Below are 19,106 nucleotides of genomic sequence, written 5' to 3' on the forward strand. Positions count from 1 at the left end.
CAAAATTAATATGCATACCAAAATATAGTAAATACTACATTATTAATTTGCAAAAATTAATTATTCTTGTTAAAAGTAACTACGAGCTGGCTTTAACAACTTGATCAATTTGATCAATTTGATCAATTTAATAATCTATAATTTACTTACCAAAAAATATATAATAACATCCTGCCTCCTGAGTATGTACGTGTCTATATATATAGAGGGTTATAGCTCGTAAGTTCACCACCATCACAGTTCACGCGCTCTTACTCCTTCATGAGCTTCTTTATTCTGATCATAGTGTTGTAATATTTCAAAAACAAATAGAAAGCAAAATTTGGAGTCTAAGTGAAAAACATGAAAACAACTAGCTGCTCTGTGGGCGAGACCCAAGAGCGTTTCTCGATTAGTTTCATATACAGATGCATCAGAGTTCTCATCAACCGATCTATTTCTTTCTTATCTTAGAAACAAAAAAATCCTATCAAATTTTATTTTCCTCCAGTATATTTTTCTTTACATTTTCATTTTCTTGAGTGTTTTTGAGAGGTTATTAAATTGTAATAGTGTTCATATATATATCGAAAAATGTCAAGAAAGCCATGTTGTGTCGGAGAAGCGCTGAAGAAAGGGGCGTGGACCACCGAGGAAGATAAGAAACTCATCTCTTACATCCATGAACATGGAGAAGGAGGCTGGCGCGACATTCCTCAAAAAGCTGGTTAATATCTATTAAAACACACACATATATATATATATATATATATATATATATATATATATATATATATTTGGTAAAAAATGAAAGTTTTATGTTGAATTTTAACTAGGGTTGAAAAGGTGTGGAAAGAGTTGTAGACTGAGATGGACTAACTACCTAAAACCTGAGGTCAAAAGAGGTGAGTTTAGTTCAGAGGAGGAACAGATCATCATCATGCTTCATGCTTCTCGTGGAAACAAGTAAGTACATGTGTGTATGGGTCCTCCAATGATTATCATTCTGATTCTGTTTCTTCCATAACAAAGTTTCTTAAAATATAATAATTTTACTTTCGGTCTTCGATCTTATATTAACTCATTTGTTCATGTCTTTAGGTGGTCGGTCATAGCGAGACATTTACCTAGAAGAACAGACAATGAGATCAAGAACTACTGGAACACACATCTCAAAAAACGTTTGATCGAACAGGGTATTGATCCCGTGACTCACAAGCCACTAGCTTCTAATACCAACCCTACTGTACCTGAGAATTTGCATTCCCTCGATGCATCTAGTTCCGACAAGCAATACTCCCGGTCAAGCTCAATGCCTTCAATGTCTCGTCCTCCTTCCTCCGGTTTAAACACGGTTTCCGAGACTACCAGCAAAGATGGGACACCAGTTCATGAGGACGGTTCCTTGACTCCCAAGAAACGTTTGAAGAAATCGTGTTCTACATCAAGGCTTTTGAACAAAGTTGCGGCTAAGGCCACTTCCATGAAAGAAGTTTTGTCTGCTTCCATGGAAGGTAGCTTGAGTGCTAATACAAGCTTTTCCAATGGTTTCTTTGAGCAGGTGCGCAATGAAGAGGATAATTCTAACGCATCCCTCATAAACACTATCGTCGAGTTCGATCCCTTCCTCCAAACAACGTTTTACCCTGAGCATGAGATGAATACTACTTCTGATCTCGGTATAGATCAGGACTGCTTCTCACATTTTCTCGAAAATTTCGGGAGAGATGACCACAATGAGGAGCACAACATGAATCATAACTATGGTCATGATCTTCTTATGTCCGATGTGTCTCAAGAAGTCTCATCAACTAGCGTTGATGATCAAGACAATCCTATTGAGGGTTGGTCAAATTATCTTCTTGACCATGCGGATTTTATATATGACACGGATTCTGATTCCCTCGGAAACCATTTCATATGAATCTTCGATTCCCAAGCAGAAAGGTTTCAAAAACTATTGAAACTTGTCAGAACAAGAAGTTATGTATGTATTTTATTATATGGGTTGTTTAGTATATGTCCAAGATTATGGTTGTTAGTCCCAAGTGTAGGGATTGTACATATGATGTGAAATAAGGGTTATCTCAGGTTTCCGCTAAAAATTAGGGTTTCTCTATCATGCATGGTAACCTGGCGGACCAATTGATAATTGAGTCTCCGGCCACGATGCTTTTTTTTAATAAAGCTTGTAAAGTTTATCGTATGTTTACTTCAATGTTACAATCATTATAGTCTTTTTTTCCGTTAAAAGTTAAAGTCCATTATAATCATCAATCATACTCTTTTGTGGTTTTCATCATGCATGATCTTCTTTATGATTCGACCATATAGTGTTTCCAACTTTATATGGCATGAAGGTGGTGGTATCTTTCGTTGTATTTGAACCGACCACATCATTCTTTTTCTTTCCAGTACTGTTGTAGAATAAAGAATTAAATTTCAAAGTAATGATTGAGAAAACTCCAACGAAAAAGACGTTCCAAGTAAAGTGTGTCTGTGTGGTCCATAAACAATTTAGATGAGAGCTAGAGATCAAGAGGGGAAACAGATAATTAGAACGGTAACCCAACGGCTTAAGTGTCATTTTGACATATTTTTTTTGTTTCACAAAGAATGTCATTCTACAATACCAATGCAATTTATACAACATTTCAGTTCAAAATTAATTGCAAAATGCATTGATCTTATAAATAAAATTATTTATCTAAAATACTATTGGTTAAATATGTGATATTAATTAAAACATAAATGTATTTTAATGAGTTTCTTAATACTCCCTCTGTTTTATATTAAGTGTCGTTTTAGAGAATTTTTTTCGTTGCAAAATAAGTGTCGTTTTAGAGTTTCAATGCAAAATTTATTAACTTTATTCTCCATTCTATTTTTCTATTGGTTGAATTGTATCGGCAATGATGTTTTTATGTTGAAAATATGCAAAATTAAATGCTTTCTTAATCCGTGTGCACAAGTCTAAAACGACACTTATAATGAAACATAGGGAGTATATGTGTGAAAAGTGTCTAAGTGACATTCTTTGTGAAACGGAGAGAGTATAAAGTAATATCAAAGTATTTATGTGCCAAAAATGGAAGACTACCATTACGGCACAGTGTTAACCCTGATAATTTAATAAATACTACTTTTCATCTCCTCATGATAACCTTTAGAACATGATTATTGCATAGATTCTTAACAAAAGTCCTTAATACACATATATGTATATATATGTATATGTATATATTATATATGTGTATATAATTGTTTGGTAAGAATTTTACGGAAACCGAAACCGAAAGTTTCTTAATTAAGGAACTTTCGATTTCGGTTTCCGTAAAGTCCTTAACAAACAATTATATACGCATATATAATATATACATATACATATATGTGTATTAAGGACTTTTACTAAGAATCTATGCAATAATCATGCTCTTAGATTTCTAAATTCGCTTACTAATTCCCAATAAAGAAAAAAAGGCGATAATATTTTCTTAGAGTTCTTTGTTTTTTTTGTAAATGGCTTTTTGACCCACTCAGCCATCCATCAATCATTTTTTTTTTGTTTTCTTAATGAATAGTAAAAATGCCTCTATGATCTTACAAAGAGGCACAAATCAATGCAATTTACAAGACCAAATCATAACTCATTTGACCCCATTCGTGCCATGGGTATCTTGCATCTTCGTTCGCCTCTTTCCATGATCTCTACACTTTCTTATCCCACCCTCCATATGAGAATTGTACCATCGTTCACGAATGATTGGTTAGTATTCTTTATTCTTTTACGTTCTGGTTACAATTATTGATTTAAGCTTACCCGTTGAAACATGACCGTTGCGGCTGTGGCTGCCTGAATTTGCGATTGTGTATAACTATAGTTTCTAACGTTATTAAACAATTTGTACAATAAGTACAACAATTATAATTTGGTGCACTTAAAAAATATTTATGATTGGTTGATTATGAGATATTATGATGATTCAATAATAAATTATCAGTGTTAATATATTATAATATTATAAAAATATAAGACATAATATTATGATAAAATATAATAATTATTAATATAACATGATTAATTGGCTACAAATTTTTCTTTGCCGATTACCTTAACCAAATACCGTGACATCGTGTAAAATACTGTGTTATTAGATGATTACCTGGCTTGATACTTCTTAAATAAGCAAAATTCATAATATTTGAAACACGTGCATCCACGTGATACATTTATGATTTAGCCTTTCCTTTGTTGTTGCAAATAAGAGGGCAAAAGCTAGCTTTTTAGTAATGCAATACTCATTAACAAAACAAACAAACTTAGAACAACTAAAGCCAACCCAGTGTTTAGGTGAATAATTAATTATAGTTTTCTTCATCGTAAGCACGTTTATGACATTTGTGGAAGCACTTCTTTTTGTGTGGGCACTTAATTAGTAGCACTTTTCATTATACCGGTTTACTTTTGCTATCACTATTGTTGCCCATTGATAACTTCAAACAATAAAAAACACAGTTAAATGTTGGCTAGGAGGGTTGGTGACTGCAACAATTGTGAGTGTAATGGTTGTGTAAATCCATTAGCTAAGGAAGCATTTAAGGGTGGAGGCACATTAGCGTATTAGTTAAAGTTTAAAGGTTTATACATCTATATCTAGAGTTTTGATTTCATACTATACAATTTCTTGCAAATTAAATTTTTGGGGTGTTTCAATGTAGATAGAGCTGTTCGTTATGGTTGTTTGTTGTTGCGGAAAGAATATGTTTATCGAGAATGTCAAATATGCAAAATTATTCGTCGATCTAAGTGGTAAAATCATTATATGTGGATAGTTAATCTTCATATGTAATAAAGCTTCATCAATATCGCATATGTTGCAGATAATTCATCATCACAAGTAATAGAGTTAAAGATTACGTGATGGTGTAATGTGCGCTACCCAGTGTTCAAAAAGGAAATATTACAAACTTACAATACTCTTTTATGCTTTCAACTTGGGGTTACTCTCTAACCAATCATATTCATATATGTTAATCGTTGGAAGAAACAACAGCTCAGTTATAGATGAGCGACAATGGGCTAATATACAAAACTAGTTAGGCACAATACTTTTGTGGGCTCTGTACCGTAAAGCCTGAAAACGAATTCAAAAGAGCCGTTTGATAAATTCAACCCGCTAATAAATGGTAACTACTTTGTAAAATGTAATTCGATACTAATCCCTTTCACGAGGTGATATGAAGTAATTAGACAACGCAGGCAGTGATTACAATAATCTTGGGAAGTGTCATTTTTCTTTGACCAACGGTTTGAATCCGCTATGTACCACTATAAATAGGCAATGTTCAAGTCACAAACTTGCACAGTCTCATATCTCTAAGTTCTTGAACATAACCAAAATTTTGAAATATGAGTGGAAAAAACGGCAGCAGCGGTGGAGGAAAGAGCGGTGGCGGTGGAGGAAAGAGCAGTGGCGGTAGCGGTAGCAGCGGTGGTGGAAAGAGCGGAGGCGGTGGAGGAGGTAATAATATGGTAGCACCGGGGTCCAAAGGTAGTGCTTTCATCTCAAGAGGTGGATTCGAGAGTAACCCTCAAGGCTACTTTAGTAACTTGCATGGCAGTGGACAGAGCAAGAAGTGATTTTGTCTGTGTGTGTGGCATGAAGCATCCATCTCTCTAATTAAATAAACTGCAATGAAGTTTAAATAAGTATTGAATAAAATGAGATTCTTAGATTTATAAATTGTGTTATTGCTCAATCTCGTCACCAATGATGAAATGTGTGATTAGTTCAAATATGTAAACATGGCCAACAAGATAACAAGCCTTAACACAGTTTAAATAATAATAAGTCAAGACTCCACCAAATGTTATTTAAAAAAAAAGACACACTAATTACAGCCAAGAGATAGAACCAAAAATAAATCACAATTTCTCTTGAGATAACAGAGATCTACTTGCAGATTACCTTATAGTTCCTAAATGATTCAAGTTGGTCAAGAAACAAGCTGATCTTTGATATCCATTCTCTTGGTAAAGCATGGCTAGGAACTGATTCACCACAAGGTTTGGCAAAATACCAGTTTTGATCATATCACAGTGCAACATCATTGTATCAATAACACGCTTTTCTTGAAGATGACCTTTTAGCATTGATACATAACTCTGTAAGTCCGGGGTTACCCCACCAGATCTCATGTCTGAAAACAACCTGGTAGCTCTAAGAATGTAGCCGTTCTGACATAACCCTTGAATCAAACAAGTGAAACCCACATGATTCCAGCATGCCCTATTAGCTTGATTGTTCTCCAGATAAAACTCGATGGCATCAGAGACTCTCCCTTCTTTCCAGAAACCATCAACGAGGCAAGCGAATGTGTGCTCATTGGGGTGGACTCCAGCTTCTAACATATCACTGTACAGCTTTAGTGCTTCTTTCACGTTAGCTTCTTTGAACTGCCCATCGATCAAAGCTGTGTACGTCACAACGTCAGGAACTATGCCTTTGATGCTCATCTCAGAGTACAATCCCATTGCAGCTTTCATGTTTCTCAACTTGCAGTAACCATCGATCAAAGTAGAAAACGTTATGATGTCCGGTTCTACACCATTTGCTGTCATCTCTGAGCACAACTCCAAAGCTTTCTCCATATTGTCCTCTTTACAATACCCATGAATCAACGAATTGTAAGTCACAGAGCTAGGAAAGATCCTCTCACTCTTCATCTTCTGAAACAATCCATCTGCTTCTGTTAACCGATCTTCACTACATAGCCCGTTGATAAGTATAGTATAAGTAAACACATCAGGCCAAAGACTCAACCTTTCCATCTCAGAACACAATCTCACTGCTTCTGACAAGCTCCCTGATCTGCACTCCCCATAGATTAGACAGTTATAAACATGCAAATTAGGATCAACCCCAAACTTCACCATATGCACTAAAAGACTCCTAGCAGCTACCAATTCGTTAGCTTTGCAGAAACCATCAACCAACGCTCCGAAAACCACAACGTTTGGCACCAGAATCTCCTTATACAACGTGTAAGCCTGTCTTAACCCACCGGTTTTGCAGTACCCACCAATCATTGCACTGTAAGTAAACAAGTTCGGAGCAACACCATGTTTCCTCTTCATCAAGTCGAACACTTTCCCCGCTTCCTCCATCTTACTCTCCCTACACAGATCACGGATGTATATAGTAAAAACATAAACATTCGCCTTGATCCCTCTAGATGCCATTTCCTCAAAAAGCACCTTTAACTTGGAGGACAAGCCTTGTTTGAAACAGCATTGAAACAAAACAGAGTAAATGTACACATCAGGAACCAACCCACGAGAGACCATAGATTCATAATCAACCCACACAGACTCAAACCTTCTCCTTCTAACCAAACCATTCAAAACCGTGAGACAAGCTTTCACATCAGGGGAAGTTCTCATCTCACGGCTCACCCAGAGAGCTTCTTCGAACAAACCCATCTCAGCAAACTCCATAATCAGTAGACTAAACACGCCGTTACCGAGCTTCGAGCTGTTAACATCCTCAAGGGCGTTGAAAACTCTGTGAGGGCGGCGCTTGAGAGTTTCTATGAGGCGTTTCATCGAACACCTTGCGTGCGTGTACCTCTGAGCTCCGGTTAGGACGTGGATTAATGCGGAGAGAGATCTGAGATCGTTGGAGTTCGATGTGTTGTTGAGTCTTGGAGATGTGTGGAAGAGTTTGAGCGCTTCTTCTGCTGATCTGCATTTTAGTATTGATTCTGCTAGACTCGAAGAAGAAGACAGAGAAGGGAACAAAGGTGGTGACTTTGAGGGAGAAGGAGGTTGAGATAACGATCTGAAGGTGAAAGATTGGAGCTTGGAGATGTGAGTTGATGGTCTATGAAGAAACTTCAGCATCTGGAGGAGGAGAGGAGGTGATTGGATTCTGGTCAAACTGTGAACTATCTTCTCAGGTTGGTTTGTAATTGATTGGTACCGTACAATACTTACATCGGTTTATTCCGGTTAACGTTTGAATTTTTTTTTTTGTGCAGGGTTTATTAGATAAGTTCTTAAAAGCTGACAAAAAAAAAGATAAGTTCTTAAAATCAATTTTATTTTTGATTGATCAGTAAGGGGATAGAGTCATTGCCAATTTGCCATCCATCCTAAAACACGGGAAATTCGTGATGGCAAATTCATACTGTGGATATGTTGGGTTTGTGAAAATTCATGTGCAAATTCTATTTTTAGATTTAAGAAGTAATTTGCATAAATTTATTTTTTGAACTTCTTCTCACAAGACATAGTACTAAGTTCTAATTAGAACTGAACATCTTTTTTTTATCATATTTTTTGTCCAATTTTTCAATGTGCATTTAGTTTGATATTTCATATTCTCCTTCTTAAACTAAAGATCATATTTATCTCGTGTTCCAATTGACTTTGCGGGATTTTTAACTTAATTTCTGTCACACATATCTCATATTCATATCTCGAAAGATATTTTGTTTTTTTTTGACAGATTTCTCGTTAACATTATGATACCAATTGTTGGATTTGTGAAAATCCATGTCCAACTCTTTATTATCCGATTAGTATGATATTGTCCACTTTATATTTAGAAGATAAGTTCGTATAAATTTATTTTTGGACTTCTTTCCAAAATGTCTCGTACTAATTAAAGTTAAACATCTCTTTCTATATCAGATACTCTTTATATAACTTTGGGACTAAATTTGATATTTTTACAGGATTATGACAAATGCAACGTAATGTTCGATCGATGAATTGGGCGTCAAGTAGTTATGGTAAACCGCAAACTATACATTTTCTGTTGACAAAACTCACTTCTTGTGAACTTGCAGAAAGTATTTTACACTTTTGACAAATTCTTTTCTTACAGGACATTAATTGCATGCCGATATATCTGTTGGAATACATGAGGACTAGGCAAATAAATAAATGTTTGTCGGTGAGTAAAGAAGCACACAAGCTCTGATGCATCTGTTCTGTTCGTGCTTGAAGATGTCAGACTTATCCATGAATCTTCTAAAGATACAAGGTAATCCATGACGTGTGACTAGTTTGTTTAAACTTTAATCTTCTTCTTTTTCCTTCAATGCATTTTTTAGACTCTATCAATAAGTTTCTAAAAGATGATAAAAACAGGAAAATCACTACTGATCAGTGAAAAAAAACTGAAATTCAACCAACTCTGATGTTGCGGCATATTTCAAATGTACATGTAACGACTATGTATGCCTTATTGTGTGGGTGTTGGTGAATAAATGGGTGAAAATTGTTGATGCCCGTAGAATCTCTGCCTTGAAATTGTTGGGATTTTATGTATAAAAAACTCAATTTGTTTGTTCTCTGGTCATAATTCTTGTATTGAGAAAATGGAGTAGAAATGCTTGTAATTGTCAGTTGTTTGATAAAGATTAGTAGGCCAATGAGAAGTAAACATAAAAGTCAGATATAATCACTGATCAGTGAAAAGCGATAGTAACATGAAAATAACTGCAAAGTATTAATTTTTCGAAGTTTTCCTTTACAATCATGAAAATAACGACAAAGTATTCATTCTCCTTAGTTTCCATTCGTATTAATAATTCCGAAAACGTCATTGTTGTTTTAAAAAATTGGCGAACACCATCATTTAAATTTTTTTAATTAATAAATGTAGAAAAATAAATATTATATTTTAGAGACGCACCAGCGACAAAAATTTTCCGGATGCCGCGACATCTTCTCCTGCTGGCTGCTGCCCCCTCATTTGACGTTGCGAGGAGCATAGCTTCCACGATGATCAAATCCACTGTGGTAAGAAAATCTGATGTTACACTGAGGTTAGTATCAGTAAAAGGTTCTTCGAACTTGAAAAACAAATCAAATCCAACTCGAATTGCACTAATCCTGAATAAATTTAAAATTTTGATATCTGAAAAACCAAAACTAAATCCTACCAAACTAAAATATTATGAAAACCTAGAAATATTTGAATCACAATTATATATTTAAAAATGTTAATTATTTTAAATCTTATATATCCAAAAAAATTATATATTATAAAATATTCAGAATTATTCAAAATGCATGATAATATTAAAAGTATTCAAACAGCCAAGATAATCAAAGATACTTAAAATATTTAAAAATTTGAAACGACTATCAATTCTTTGTCCAAATATCTAAACTGATTAGTTATTTTGTCATATATTATTCAAAATTATACTTCTATATTATTTCATTTTTGAAATTAAAAATTTTAAAATATATTTATATTTTTGAAATTTTACCTAACTTAAATAAGTATCCAAAACCAAAACAAACCCAAAGAATTCCAAAACAAACCCAAAGAACATAACTAAAATTTCTAGCCTCAAAGTTTTGAAACTCGAAAAAAAATCAAACCAAACTCAAATAGATATCCAAATATCTACACCTAGATAACACCAACAATAATCTAATTCTAAATTTTTAAACAAAGTCTAAGACTTCACTTTATTAAATTAACTTAGTATTTTGAAGAAGTTAACTGTAGGATCAACATATTCACACTGTCCAAACTCTTGAACGAAATTTTGTTATCACAAGATTAAAATGGGAAAAGCTTAAGAATCATACTAAATATATCCTGAAAACACCATCCACTCTATTAACATATGCTGCTAACATAGCATGACTTTTTGTTTTCCATTTTCAGTTCCTATTATAAAATCCCTCTTAAATTCGATTTTGTTTGACTAGTAATAGAGTTTTCCCTTCTTAAAAGTCAATGACACAATGAATACCCAAGCCATTCATCCATTCTGGTCAACGTAAGAACTATCTTCTCAGCTTTGTATGGTACAATACTTTCATCGGTTTATTTTGGTTACTGTTTGGATTTACTAGAGTGAGATATTTATGCCGAAGGCCGACTAATCTTCCAAAGTAGATAATATCAATGTTTTAAAAATTGTTAGATGCTAGTTAAACGCCGATTATATAGGTGCTCAGACTGAATTTTTCAAAGATTGTTCGGAAAAAAACTTATTTCATTTAGGTCCAATTTGTCGAACAGATAGTGCCTAGATTTTAGGAACACTGGATAATATCAACAACTAATCTAATTCTAAATGTTCTAGGACGTTATAACAATTACATAAACTTAGTTCCATCTCTATTAACAATGTGCTAATACAGCTTGAGTTTTGTTTTCCATTTTCAGTTTTATAAAGTCCCTCTTAAATTTGATTGTTTGACCAGTAATATACCAATGAAACCCAAGCATACATGCATGCTGACAAAAAAAAACTTGATTTTCATAATCTTGTTCCCATTTTAATCCTCAATATTATTTCTTATTGTTTTTGACAGATAGCAAGCATGTACTTTATAATGTTCTTCTTCCAGAATCTTTGAACTTTAACTTTGAATATGTTTCCTAAAACTTTAGTCTTTAGTTTCAAAATTGTTAAAAAAAAAACTTTATTTAACACAAAACCTTGGTTTGTTTCTTAGGACACCGACCAAGAACGCAAACCCAAATCACACAAATGGCCTTTACCTACAGAATTGGTCGAATAAAATAACAAAACCCACCTTCCTAAGTCTCCTCCTCCGTATATAATAAATCTCCACTCTCAATACCCAAACCCAAATCCAAAAAGACAAAAGTTCGATACTTTACACACCTTCCTCTCATTTCAACCCGACCCGCGTTAACAATGGTTGGTCTAACTCCCTCCGAGGACAACCGCTCAGAGATCGCCTTCTTCGACTTAGAGACGACAATTCCGTTTCGAGCTGGCCAGAAGCACGAGATCCTCGAGTTCGGTTCCATCCTCGTCTGCCCCAAGAAGCTAGTCGAGCTCCGAAGCTACACACAGCTCGTCCGACCCGCGAATCTCAGCCGCATCACGGAACGCTCCGTGAATTGCAACGGCATCAAGAGGGAAGACGTCAAGTCGAAACCCTCCTTTGCAGATATCGCTGACGACGTCTACGAGATCCTCCACGGTTTGAAACTTTCGTCTTTCTTACGTCTCTGTGTTGTTGAATTGTTACTTGATACGAAAGTTTTGTTCTTTTTGTGTTTCTTAGTCCACAAAGGAGATGAGACACTGTCAAAGTTTTGAGCTTTTGTCGTTGTTGATGGCTGTCTCTGTTTTGTTCTTTATGTTTCAGTTGTGTTGATGTTTGAATGGTTTGTACTGTCGTCTTTATTTCTTCTCTATGTTGTTGAATTGCTAATTGATATGAAAGTTCTGTTCTTTTGGGTTTTCTGAGTCCACAAAGGAGATGATGATACTGTCTCTGTTCTTTTGTCTCTGTTTGCTCTGTTTTTTTTTCTAATTGTCTCTGTTTGTCTCTCTCTCTGTTTTGTTCTTCTTTGTGTTTAGATGTGTTTATGTTTGAATGGTTTTGTACTGTCGGTCTTTATTTCTTCTCTAATGTTGTTGAGTTGCTAAATGATATGAAAGTTTTGACTCTTTTGGGTTTCTGAGTCCACAAAGGAGATGATACTGTCTATGTTCTTTTGTCTCTGTTTGCTCTGTTTTCTGAGTCCACAAAGTTCTGTTCTTTTTGTGTTGATGTTTTAGTGGTTTGTATATATATGTAGGAAGGGTATGGGCAGGTCACAACATATTGAGGTTTGATATTCCAAGGATAAGAGAAGCTTTTGCAGAGATTGGAAGGGATCCACCAGAGCCAAAGGGAACCATTGACTCCTTGGTGTTACTTACTCAAAAGTTTGGGAGGAGAGCTGGTGATATGAAGGTAACACTGATTTAAAAGTTCTTTACTTGATGGAGATTAGCTCTATGCAATGTTGAAGAAACCGCTAATTACTAATTAGGTGTTTTAATCCAATTTGCAGCCCTATTTTTAAAAGATTGGTTAGATGCTTATTCTGTTTTTTTCCTGTGGACTTTGTTTGGACAGATGGCAACACTGGCTTCATACTTTGGTATTGGAAATCAAACGCATAGGTATATAAATACGCAAGCTTTTATGCGTTACAGTGGTTTGTGTTCTAATGATTTGTATCTCTTTAGGAGCCTGGATGATGTCAGGATGAATTTTGAGGTTCTCAAGTATTGTGCCACTGTTTTGTTCTTGGTACGGTCTCTCTACCTCTTGTAGATGGTTTATTCTTCGTCCCAAAATCCCATAGCTAATTCAGAAACTTGGTATGTTTCTCTCAATAGGAGTCAAGTCTACCAGATGAACTTATAGAGAACTCGGTTACTACTACTACGCCAGAAACAAGTTCAAGAAGACGCAGGAATACAAGAACATCTCCGGTTAGTGAGCAAACAGCGGAGAGCACTACAGCTATACCTATTCTATCATTTGTTTCACCAGCAGGATCTCAAACGAATCCCTTTGATATGAGCACTCTAAGCAAGGAGATAACCTCCGAGACTCTACCACCAGATAGTCCCATGGAAGAAGAACAAAACCAGCCATCTATGGCTATTACCCCTGAAGCAACCGGTGACCAGGAAGGGTTCTTGGAGCCTGGAGAGATATCTAGTCCATGCATCAAAGCCGTTCAGGTCCCGCTTTATCAGGGGAGTCAAATAACGAAGCCTCAGCTCTTACATGGAGACAACAAACCTCTTCAGCTCCGTTGTCCTGACCTGAAAGTACGGTATGGAATCAGTGGCAAATTTATGGATAGTTTTGGGAGGAGGAAGCTGAACTTTATGATTGATCTGAGTCCAAGTCTCTGCAACGTATTGCAAGAATGTGACAGTGCTGCAAAGACAATATCTGTTGATTCAGGGAGCGGTTCTGACTGGAATCCAGTGATCATTCCTATGAAAGGGTTCCTCAGCCCTACCGCAAGGATACAGTAAGTTTTTTGCCTATGTCTCTCTTCTACTGGTTTCATCTAAAAACCATGTGTGATTATTTGTTCTTGTATTGTTTGTTGCAGTATACCGATAGGGTTAAATGGAGATGTGGACCGTTATGCAGCTGAGATACACCAGAGAGAGTTCTCTGGAGCTACTACTACTACTACTCAGAAACTCATCTCAAGCAACCCAAGTGGTGAGGAGCTCGAGTCTTTGGTGAAACCAGGAACTGTCCTTGACGCTTTCTTGTCCCTGGAGCCATATGATTATCAGCAAAGAGCTGGGATCCGTTTAGTTGCTAGAAAGCTTGTTATACATTAGTAAATATTACAAAGTAGCACATACACCACAGAACTGATGTTCATGACAGTAGAAATAAATAGCTGATTATGGTTTCAGTTTTAAATTACTTGCAACTCAGATTTACATGCAAATGGTTTCTTTGTCTGAATTTGCAATCTTCTGTCGTCCGAGCAAAATGATAAAGTTTATACATATTACTCATTGAATCCGAGTTAACATGATCAAACACATCTTATGTTTATCAACTAACTAAGCCACACACACAGCGGTTTTCAGTTCTTGATGTTTCTTTTCTTAAGTTCCCTGAGCATCATCCTGAGGAGATGAGTCCCTATTCTCATCTTCTTCTTCATCCTCATCTTCCTCGTCATCATAGTCAGCAGAGTCAGGCTCAGGCTGCCCGTTTAAGTCAACATTAACGCCGTTCATTTTCCTAACAAACTGACCCTTAACACGCGGCCTCCTCTCAGCAAGCTTCTTTCTATTCACATACCTAATCTTCTTATCAAAACACCTTTGGTTCCTTTTACGTCTAAATTTGAGCAAAGCTTCCTCTCTTCTGTCAAGTTTATTCACTCTCACCTCGTTTGAAGACGGGTGATAATGAACCATAGACATCTGACCATTCTGTGACATTTGATTGTGCTGTAACGATGTGTTCATGGGAAGGTGGTAATAAGGAACTCCTGTCATTCCATTCAGATGATTCGGAGGATAATGAGGATGTTGATGACCATACTGAGGCATCATGGCTGCTGATTGCATCATAACTTGGTTCATGACCCCATGCATATAGTAAGGATAGGCATTTTGGGAAGCAACTTGAGATGAATCCTTACTTCCGTTCACAGCAACCTGTCCAGTACTCACATTTCCTTCTTTGTAACTCCTACCATGAAGTTCCATTGACGTGGGAAGCGTTTGAGAAGGCCGCTCAAGGGAACTTGGATAGCTGGCGCCACCATTCTGTAAGTTCTCTCCTTGAGGATAGTTTTTCTCGGTCTCTCTACCTCTGCGTGTTTGTCTGGTCTTGTTGATCACCTCACTGGGCACTACTTGAAGCTTCTCCGCCACAACTGGATGAAGTGAGCCATTCCCATTGACATGGGGAGGATCTTGACAGTTGGTAGCCAGGACAGTAGACTTGACATACGTGAAGAAAGCTGAGGACTCTCCAATCTTCAATCTACTTTTCTTTGGCACTGAAGAAAGTTGCGCTGCAAAAACAGGAAGTTAATTACTGTCAGTAACTATATAAGAAATCACAGAAACAAAGCTATTTTCTTTGCTACATCAAAGCGAACCAATCACCTGGATTAGTACGTCTTTCCGTAGGTTCATGATGATTCAGTGGAGGCTCTATAATTGCAACAGCAGGAGGAGCTGAAGTGGCTGTGGCATCAGCACCATTACCAGCACAAACAGAACCCATAGCAACAGGACACTACCAGCAAAAGCATGAGAAATTAGCTCTTTGCCATTTTTTTCAGATGACTTTAAAACTTCCATAATACTTTCTCACCTCTTTTTCCTGATGGCCTCTCTGAGGGTTGGTGGACCTAATACTTCTGTCATCTGTGTCATCAGAGAAGAGGTTGTTACTGTTTGTGTTTGGATCACTTGGATCAGATGCCACGAGATCGAACTCATAGCTCAACATATTCTTCTCAGCAAGTCCTAGCTGCAAAAGCAAACACACTATCAAAACGCATAAAGTGGTCCTTTAACTTAAAGTATAGGAGCAAGACAAACCATGCGTCTTCTTCTCCACATGTGTGTCCACAAATTGAGAAGCTCGTTGGTCCGAAGAGGCTTGACAAGGTAGTCAGCTGCACCTAGCTTCAAGCATTTCACCACAACAGGTACCTCGTCTTGCCTCGACATCACTTGGCATATTATAAGATTCGTTAGCATAAAGCAAATGCATCATAAGGAGCCCATAACTGGACAAAAAAAAAAGGAGAATAGGAACAGCAAAGCTTACTTATGACGGGGATTCTCCGAAGATCTTTGTCACGAGTGATGTACCTCAGCATCTTCATACCCTTGGCCATTGGGAGATCAATTTCAGCAAGTATTATATCTATATCAGGTCCCTCTGCGTTTAGTGCATCAATCACCTGCCTTGCTGACTTCACTGAAGTCACTGCGCTCCAAACAGAAGAAAAACATCCATCCACAAATTCTCAGCAACATCTCCCAAGCTCTTGGAATCATTTTGACAACAAGAACAAAAGAATAAACCATCAGTTCTAAAGCATACCTTGATAAGAACACTGTGAAAGGAGTGTGAAAACATCTCCTAAGCTCTTGGAATCATTGTCACAGAGCAAAATCCTGACTTTGCTTCTGTCAATAAACCCATCTCCTCCTCCTCCCTTACACTCCCCCTTCAAATCCATCATCAGATTTACAGATAAAACTCACCACAAGAAAAAAAAAAACCCCACTAAAATAAGAAACTAATTTTCCCTACCAAAAAAATAAAAGTTAATACAAAATTACAAAAATAAACCAGACAATAGACAAGTGCTAAGACACTTCCATGGCCAAAAAAAAACAGAACAAGGGTTCCGGTACAAGTGTCCCTACACAAAGACGCCTACTTTCTCTCTTCAAAGTCACTTATTGTCACACAACAAGCCAAAGGTTTACTCTTTCAATCCCCAAACCTAATCGTTTAGCCATTGAAAACGTCAAAAAAAAAAACTAAATCTAAGCAACAAAGCTAACTCAAGAGTCGTTGGCAGCTCAAAAAGAATCACCGGCGATGAGATGAAGAAAAAATGAGAGAGAGAGAGAGAGAGGAGAATTTCCGACAAGAGGAGTGAGAAAAGAAAAACACGACCAGTGGTGGTCAGATTATGAGACGCGAAAAGAAGACAATGTGAGATGGTAATCTGAGGCGTTGAAAAGAGATGAAAATGGACGGTGGAGATTGAAAGTTACTTCGATTGTGCGCGTCGAGCTATAATGGTGGGGCCCTCTCGGGAGATATTTTTAGGCGACGAAGGAGGTGACGTGGCGGGAAAAAGTGCAGGAGAAAAAGTTGTGTGGATGGATAGTTTGGTAGAGATAGAGAAAAGGCCACGTCACTTTTTGAGAAATATCTTTGAAGATATTTTTGATGGTGGATATTTGCAGATAAGATGCATCTCCATATCAAAATCATTTATTATAGGAAGAGATTTTTGGTTGACAAAAATAAATATCTGTGACCAAACTAAATGCCAAACATTAGGATGGTTTCCCATTTTGGCTTGTTTTTTTTTCCTGGAATAAAAACAGATGAAACTCCATATGACTTTATATGAATTTGTAATCAGTACTTTTACTTTTTCTAAATCTTGAATGTGTCCAGTTTCTTCTTAAAAAAATGAATGTATAATACACTTGTTAAATGTAATCCCAAAAATGAATTGGATGAAACACATTCATACCTGAAAGTATACATGACATCCATATCAATATATCATGCTAGATACAGATGACTTACATTCATTTTGAAATATCACACTCCTCTCATGCTATATGTACATGCATGGCTGGTCCAGTTACTATTTGGTGCCTGCAACCCAAATATTTTGAAGTTGGTCCAGTTACTATTTGGTGCCTGCAACCCAAATATTTTGAAGTCCAACTATCAGATATCTTGTTTTAAAAATTATAAAGCGGATATAGAATCATGCAACATTGAGATACTAAGCGAGGTTTAAACCATTGCACCATTGTCATTTTGTAAACTTTTGTCTTTTTAAATATGTAACATATTTTGACGCCTAAAGTATGAATATTACCAGCTTTACTCCAGAATCGGCCATGGACAAATGATGTAGACATTCTATTTGAAGTATGCCATTTTGTAATGCTAGATGTAGATGTAGATGATTATAAAATGTTTCATATTTGAAGTAGATACTTCTTTTCAACAAAAAAAACATGACACTTCTATCATGCTAGATCTAGATGATGTAGACATTGTAATTCAATCAACTTGAAAAATAGACGAATCCTCGAATGTGTGAGTTAGTTTTTGCAAAAGGATGGTATAATGCGTGTCCCTTTATAAACCTTCGAGAAAAAGTTATCAGAGCATCAGATCTATCTATCTCGAAGTTTGTAGATTTGATATAGGATTTGAGATACATAAAACGTGATTAAATATAGGTTGCATCCATCATAATTCCCATAATCCACACAATTAATTTGTCAAAATCCACTGAGAAACTTAGGAACATAAAAGACTTTCGTTATTTTTTTCAAAACATTAAAACCACAAGCCATAACTTATAGCAAAACGTATATATTTTCTTCTTCTTATGCAAGCATATCATAAATATTGAGGATTTAAATAATGAATGTGAGATTTGTGACACAAAAGAAAACTCAGTCATAGTGATAATGTAAAAAAAAAATTGTCATAATCATAAAAATATTTACGAGGTTAAACTCTTATAAAACAAACAATTTTTTCTATAGTACTAACCCCTGTTCGGAATCGCGCTAGGCGCTATCCGTGCGGCTACTCTGGACCTAGCGAGTTGTTGAAAAATCGGGATAAATTCGGGGTATACGCAGGGTCTAGTTTTAATTTTAAATATATACAAGATTCATCAAATACCATTTTAGATCATATAAACTAATACTTTTTGTTTGATAAATGCCATCAGTTTTATTGTATGCCATTTAATTTTTCTCAAAAATAAAATAAAACAAATGCCATTAGTTTAGTCATGCAGAAAAAAAAGAAGTAACCGGTACACTTTTGTTTTTGAGAAAGAGACGAGTTTGATTTGTTTTAAAAAGTCAAACAAAAAATAAAAATAAAAGAAAACACAAAAAGTTGAGAATTACCTTCTCCCACATCGATAAAGAGAACACAAGTGACAAATCAGATTGTCTATAAATAGACTATTTCTTCTAGGTATCTAATTGCATTGTGGGCTTTGATTACTAAAGCCCAAAATATGTCAAAAGTTTTAAAA

The 19,106-nt window shown here is 36.0% G+C and overlaps 5 protein-coding genes across 5 annotated transcripts; 3 read left to right on the forward strand and 2 right to left on the reverse strand.

Annotated features, from left to right (window-relative positions):
- Window positions 1-217: 217 nt before the first annotated feature.
- On the forward strand, window positions 218-2,216 carry LOC108823593 (transcription factor MYB28). The gene is made up of 3 exons (XM_018596832.2): window positions 218-706; window positions 816-945; window positions 1,081-2,216. Exons 1-3 carry the CDS (start codon window positions 574-576, stop codon window positions 1,901-1,903), a joined length of 1,086 nt encoding a protein of 361 aa, XP_018452334.1. The 5' UTR covers window positions 218-573; the 3' UTR covers window positions 1,904-2,216.
- A 3,026-nt stretch (window positions 2,217-5,242) lies between these two features.
- On the reverse strand, window positions 5,243-7,952 carry LOC108823606 (pentatricopeptide repeat-containing protein At5g61400). The gene is made up of 2 exons (XM_018596849.2): window positions 5,949-7,952; window positions 5,243-5,669 (listed from the first exon to the last, which is right to left on the reverse strand). The coding sequence occupies exons 1-2, from the start codon at window positions 7,880-7,882 to the stop codon at window positions 5,657-5,659; spliced, it is 1,947 nt and encodes a 648-aa protein (XP_018452351.1). The 5' UTR covers window positions 7,883-7,952; the 3' UTR covers window positions 5,243-5,656.
- Window positions 5,390-5,620, forward strand: LOC108823607 (uncharacterized). Its single transcript, XM_018596850.2, has one exon. The coding sequence runs from the start codon at window positions 5,390-5,392 to the stop codon at window positions 5,618-5,620; it is 231 nt and encodes a 76-aa protein (XP_018452352.1).
- A 3,634-nt stretch (window positions 7,953-11,586) lies between the features above and the next one.
- On the forward strand, window positions 11,587-14,269 carry LOC108827830 (protein NEN2). The gene is made up of 6 exons (XM_018601328.2): window positions 11,587-11,971; window positions 12,576-12,733; window positions 12,899-12,945; window positions 13,012-13,075; window positions 13,165-13,814; window positions 13,899-14,269. The coding sequence occupies exons 1-6, from the start codon at window positions 11,680-11,682 to the stop codon at window positions 14,137-14,139; spliced, it is 1,452 nt and encodes a 483-aa protein (XP_018456830.1). The 5' UTR covers window positions 11,587-11,679; the 3' UTR covers window positions 14,140-14,269.
- A 17-nt stretch (window positions 14,270-14,286) lies between these two features.
- LOC108827829 (two-component response regulator-like APRR1) lies at window positions 14,287-16,985 on the reverse strand. Its single transcript, XM_018601327.2, has 6 exons — window positions 16,385-16,985; window positions 16,106-16,267; window positions 15,874-16,007; window positions 15,644-15,802; window positions 15,433-15,565; window positions 14,287-15,338 (listed from the first exon to the last, which is right to left on the reverse strand). The coding sequence occupies exons 1-6, from the start codon at window positions 16,524-16,526 to the stop codon at window positions 14,416-14,418; spliced, it is 1,653 nt and encodes a 550-aa protein (XP_018456829.1). The 5' UTR covers window positions 16,527-16,985; the 3' UTR covers window positions 14,287-14,415.
- Window positions 16,986-19,106: the final 2,121 nt, after the last annotated feature.

Source organism: Raphanus sativus, chromosome 9, assembly GCF_000801105.2.
Source record: "Raphanus sativus cultivar WK10039 chromosome 9, ASM80110v3, whole genome shotgun sequence".
In the NCBI taxonomy this organism is placed as follows: domain Eukaryota; kingdom Viridiplantae; phylum Streptophyta; class Magnoliopsida; order Brassicales; family Brassicaceae; genus Raphanus; species Raphanus sativus.

What these genes read in the sequence shown, in the direction of transcription:
- LOC108823593 (XM_018596832.2), top strand. Translation starts at nt 574, where the DNA reads ATGTCAAGAAAGCCATGTTGTGTCGGAGAAGCGCTGAAGAAAGGGGCG. An exon ending in CGACATTCCTCAAAAAGCTG is followed by an intron (nt 707 to 815) that starts GTTAATATCTAT and finishes AATTTTAACTAG; the next exon opens with GGTTGAAAAGGTGTGGAAAG. An exon ending in CATGCTTCTCGTGGAAACAA is followed by an intron (nt 946 to 1,080) that starts GTAAGTACATGT and finishes TCATGTCTTTAG; the next exon opens with GTGGTCGGTCATAGCGAGAC.
- LOC108823607 (XM_018596850.2), top strand. Translation starts at nt 5,390, where the DNA reads ATGAGTGGAAAAAACGGCAGCAGCGGTGGAGGAAAGAGCGGTGGCGGT.
- LOC108823606 (XM_018596849.2), bottom strand. Translation starts at nt 7,882, where the DNA reads ATGCTGAAGTTTCTTCATAGACCATCAACTCACATCTCCAAGCTCCAA.
- LOC108827830 (XM_018601328.2), top strand. Translation starts at nt 11,680, where the DNA reads ATGGTTGGTCTAACTCCCTCCGAGGACAACCGCTCAGAGATCGCCTTC. An exon ending in CGTCTACGAGATCCTCCACG is followed by an intron (nt 11,972 to 12,575) that starts GTTTGAAACTTT and finishes ATATATATGTAG; the next exon opens with GAAGGGTATGGGCAGGTCAC. An exon ending in ATTGGAAATCAAACGCATAG is followed by an intron (nt 12,946 to 13,011) that starts GTATATAAATAC and finishes GTATCTCTTTAG; the next exon opens with GAGCCTGGATGATGTCAGGA.
- LOC108827829 (XM_018601327.2), bottom strand. Translation starts at nt 16,526, where the DNA reads ATGATGGATTTGAAGGGGGAGTGTAAGGGAGGAGGAGGAGATGGGTTT. An exon ending in TTCACAGTGTTCTTATCAAG is followed by an intron (nt 16,268 to 16,384) that starts GTATGCTTTAGA and finishes TTTGGAGCGCAG; the next exon opens with TGACTTCAGTGAAGTCAGCA. An exon ending in GGAAAGACGTACTAATCCAG is followed by an intron (nt 15,339 to 15,432) that starts GTGATTGGTTCG and finishes CTGTTTTTGCAG; the next exon opens with CGCAACTTTCTTCAGTGCCA.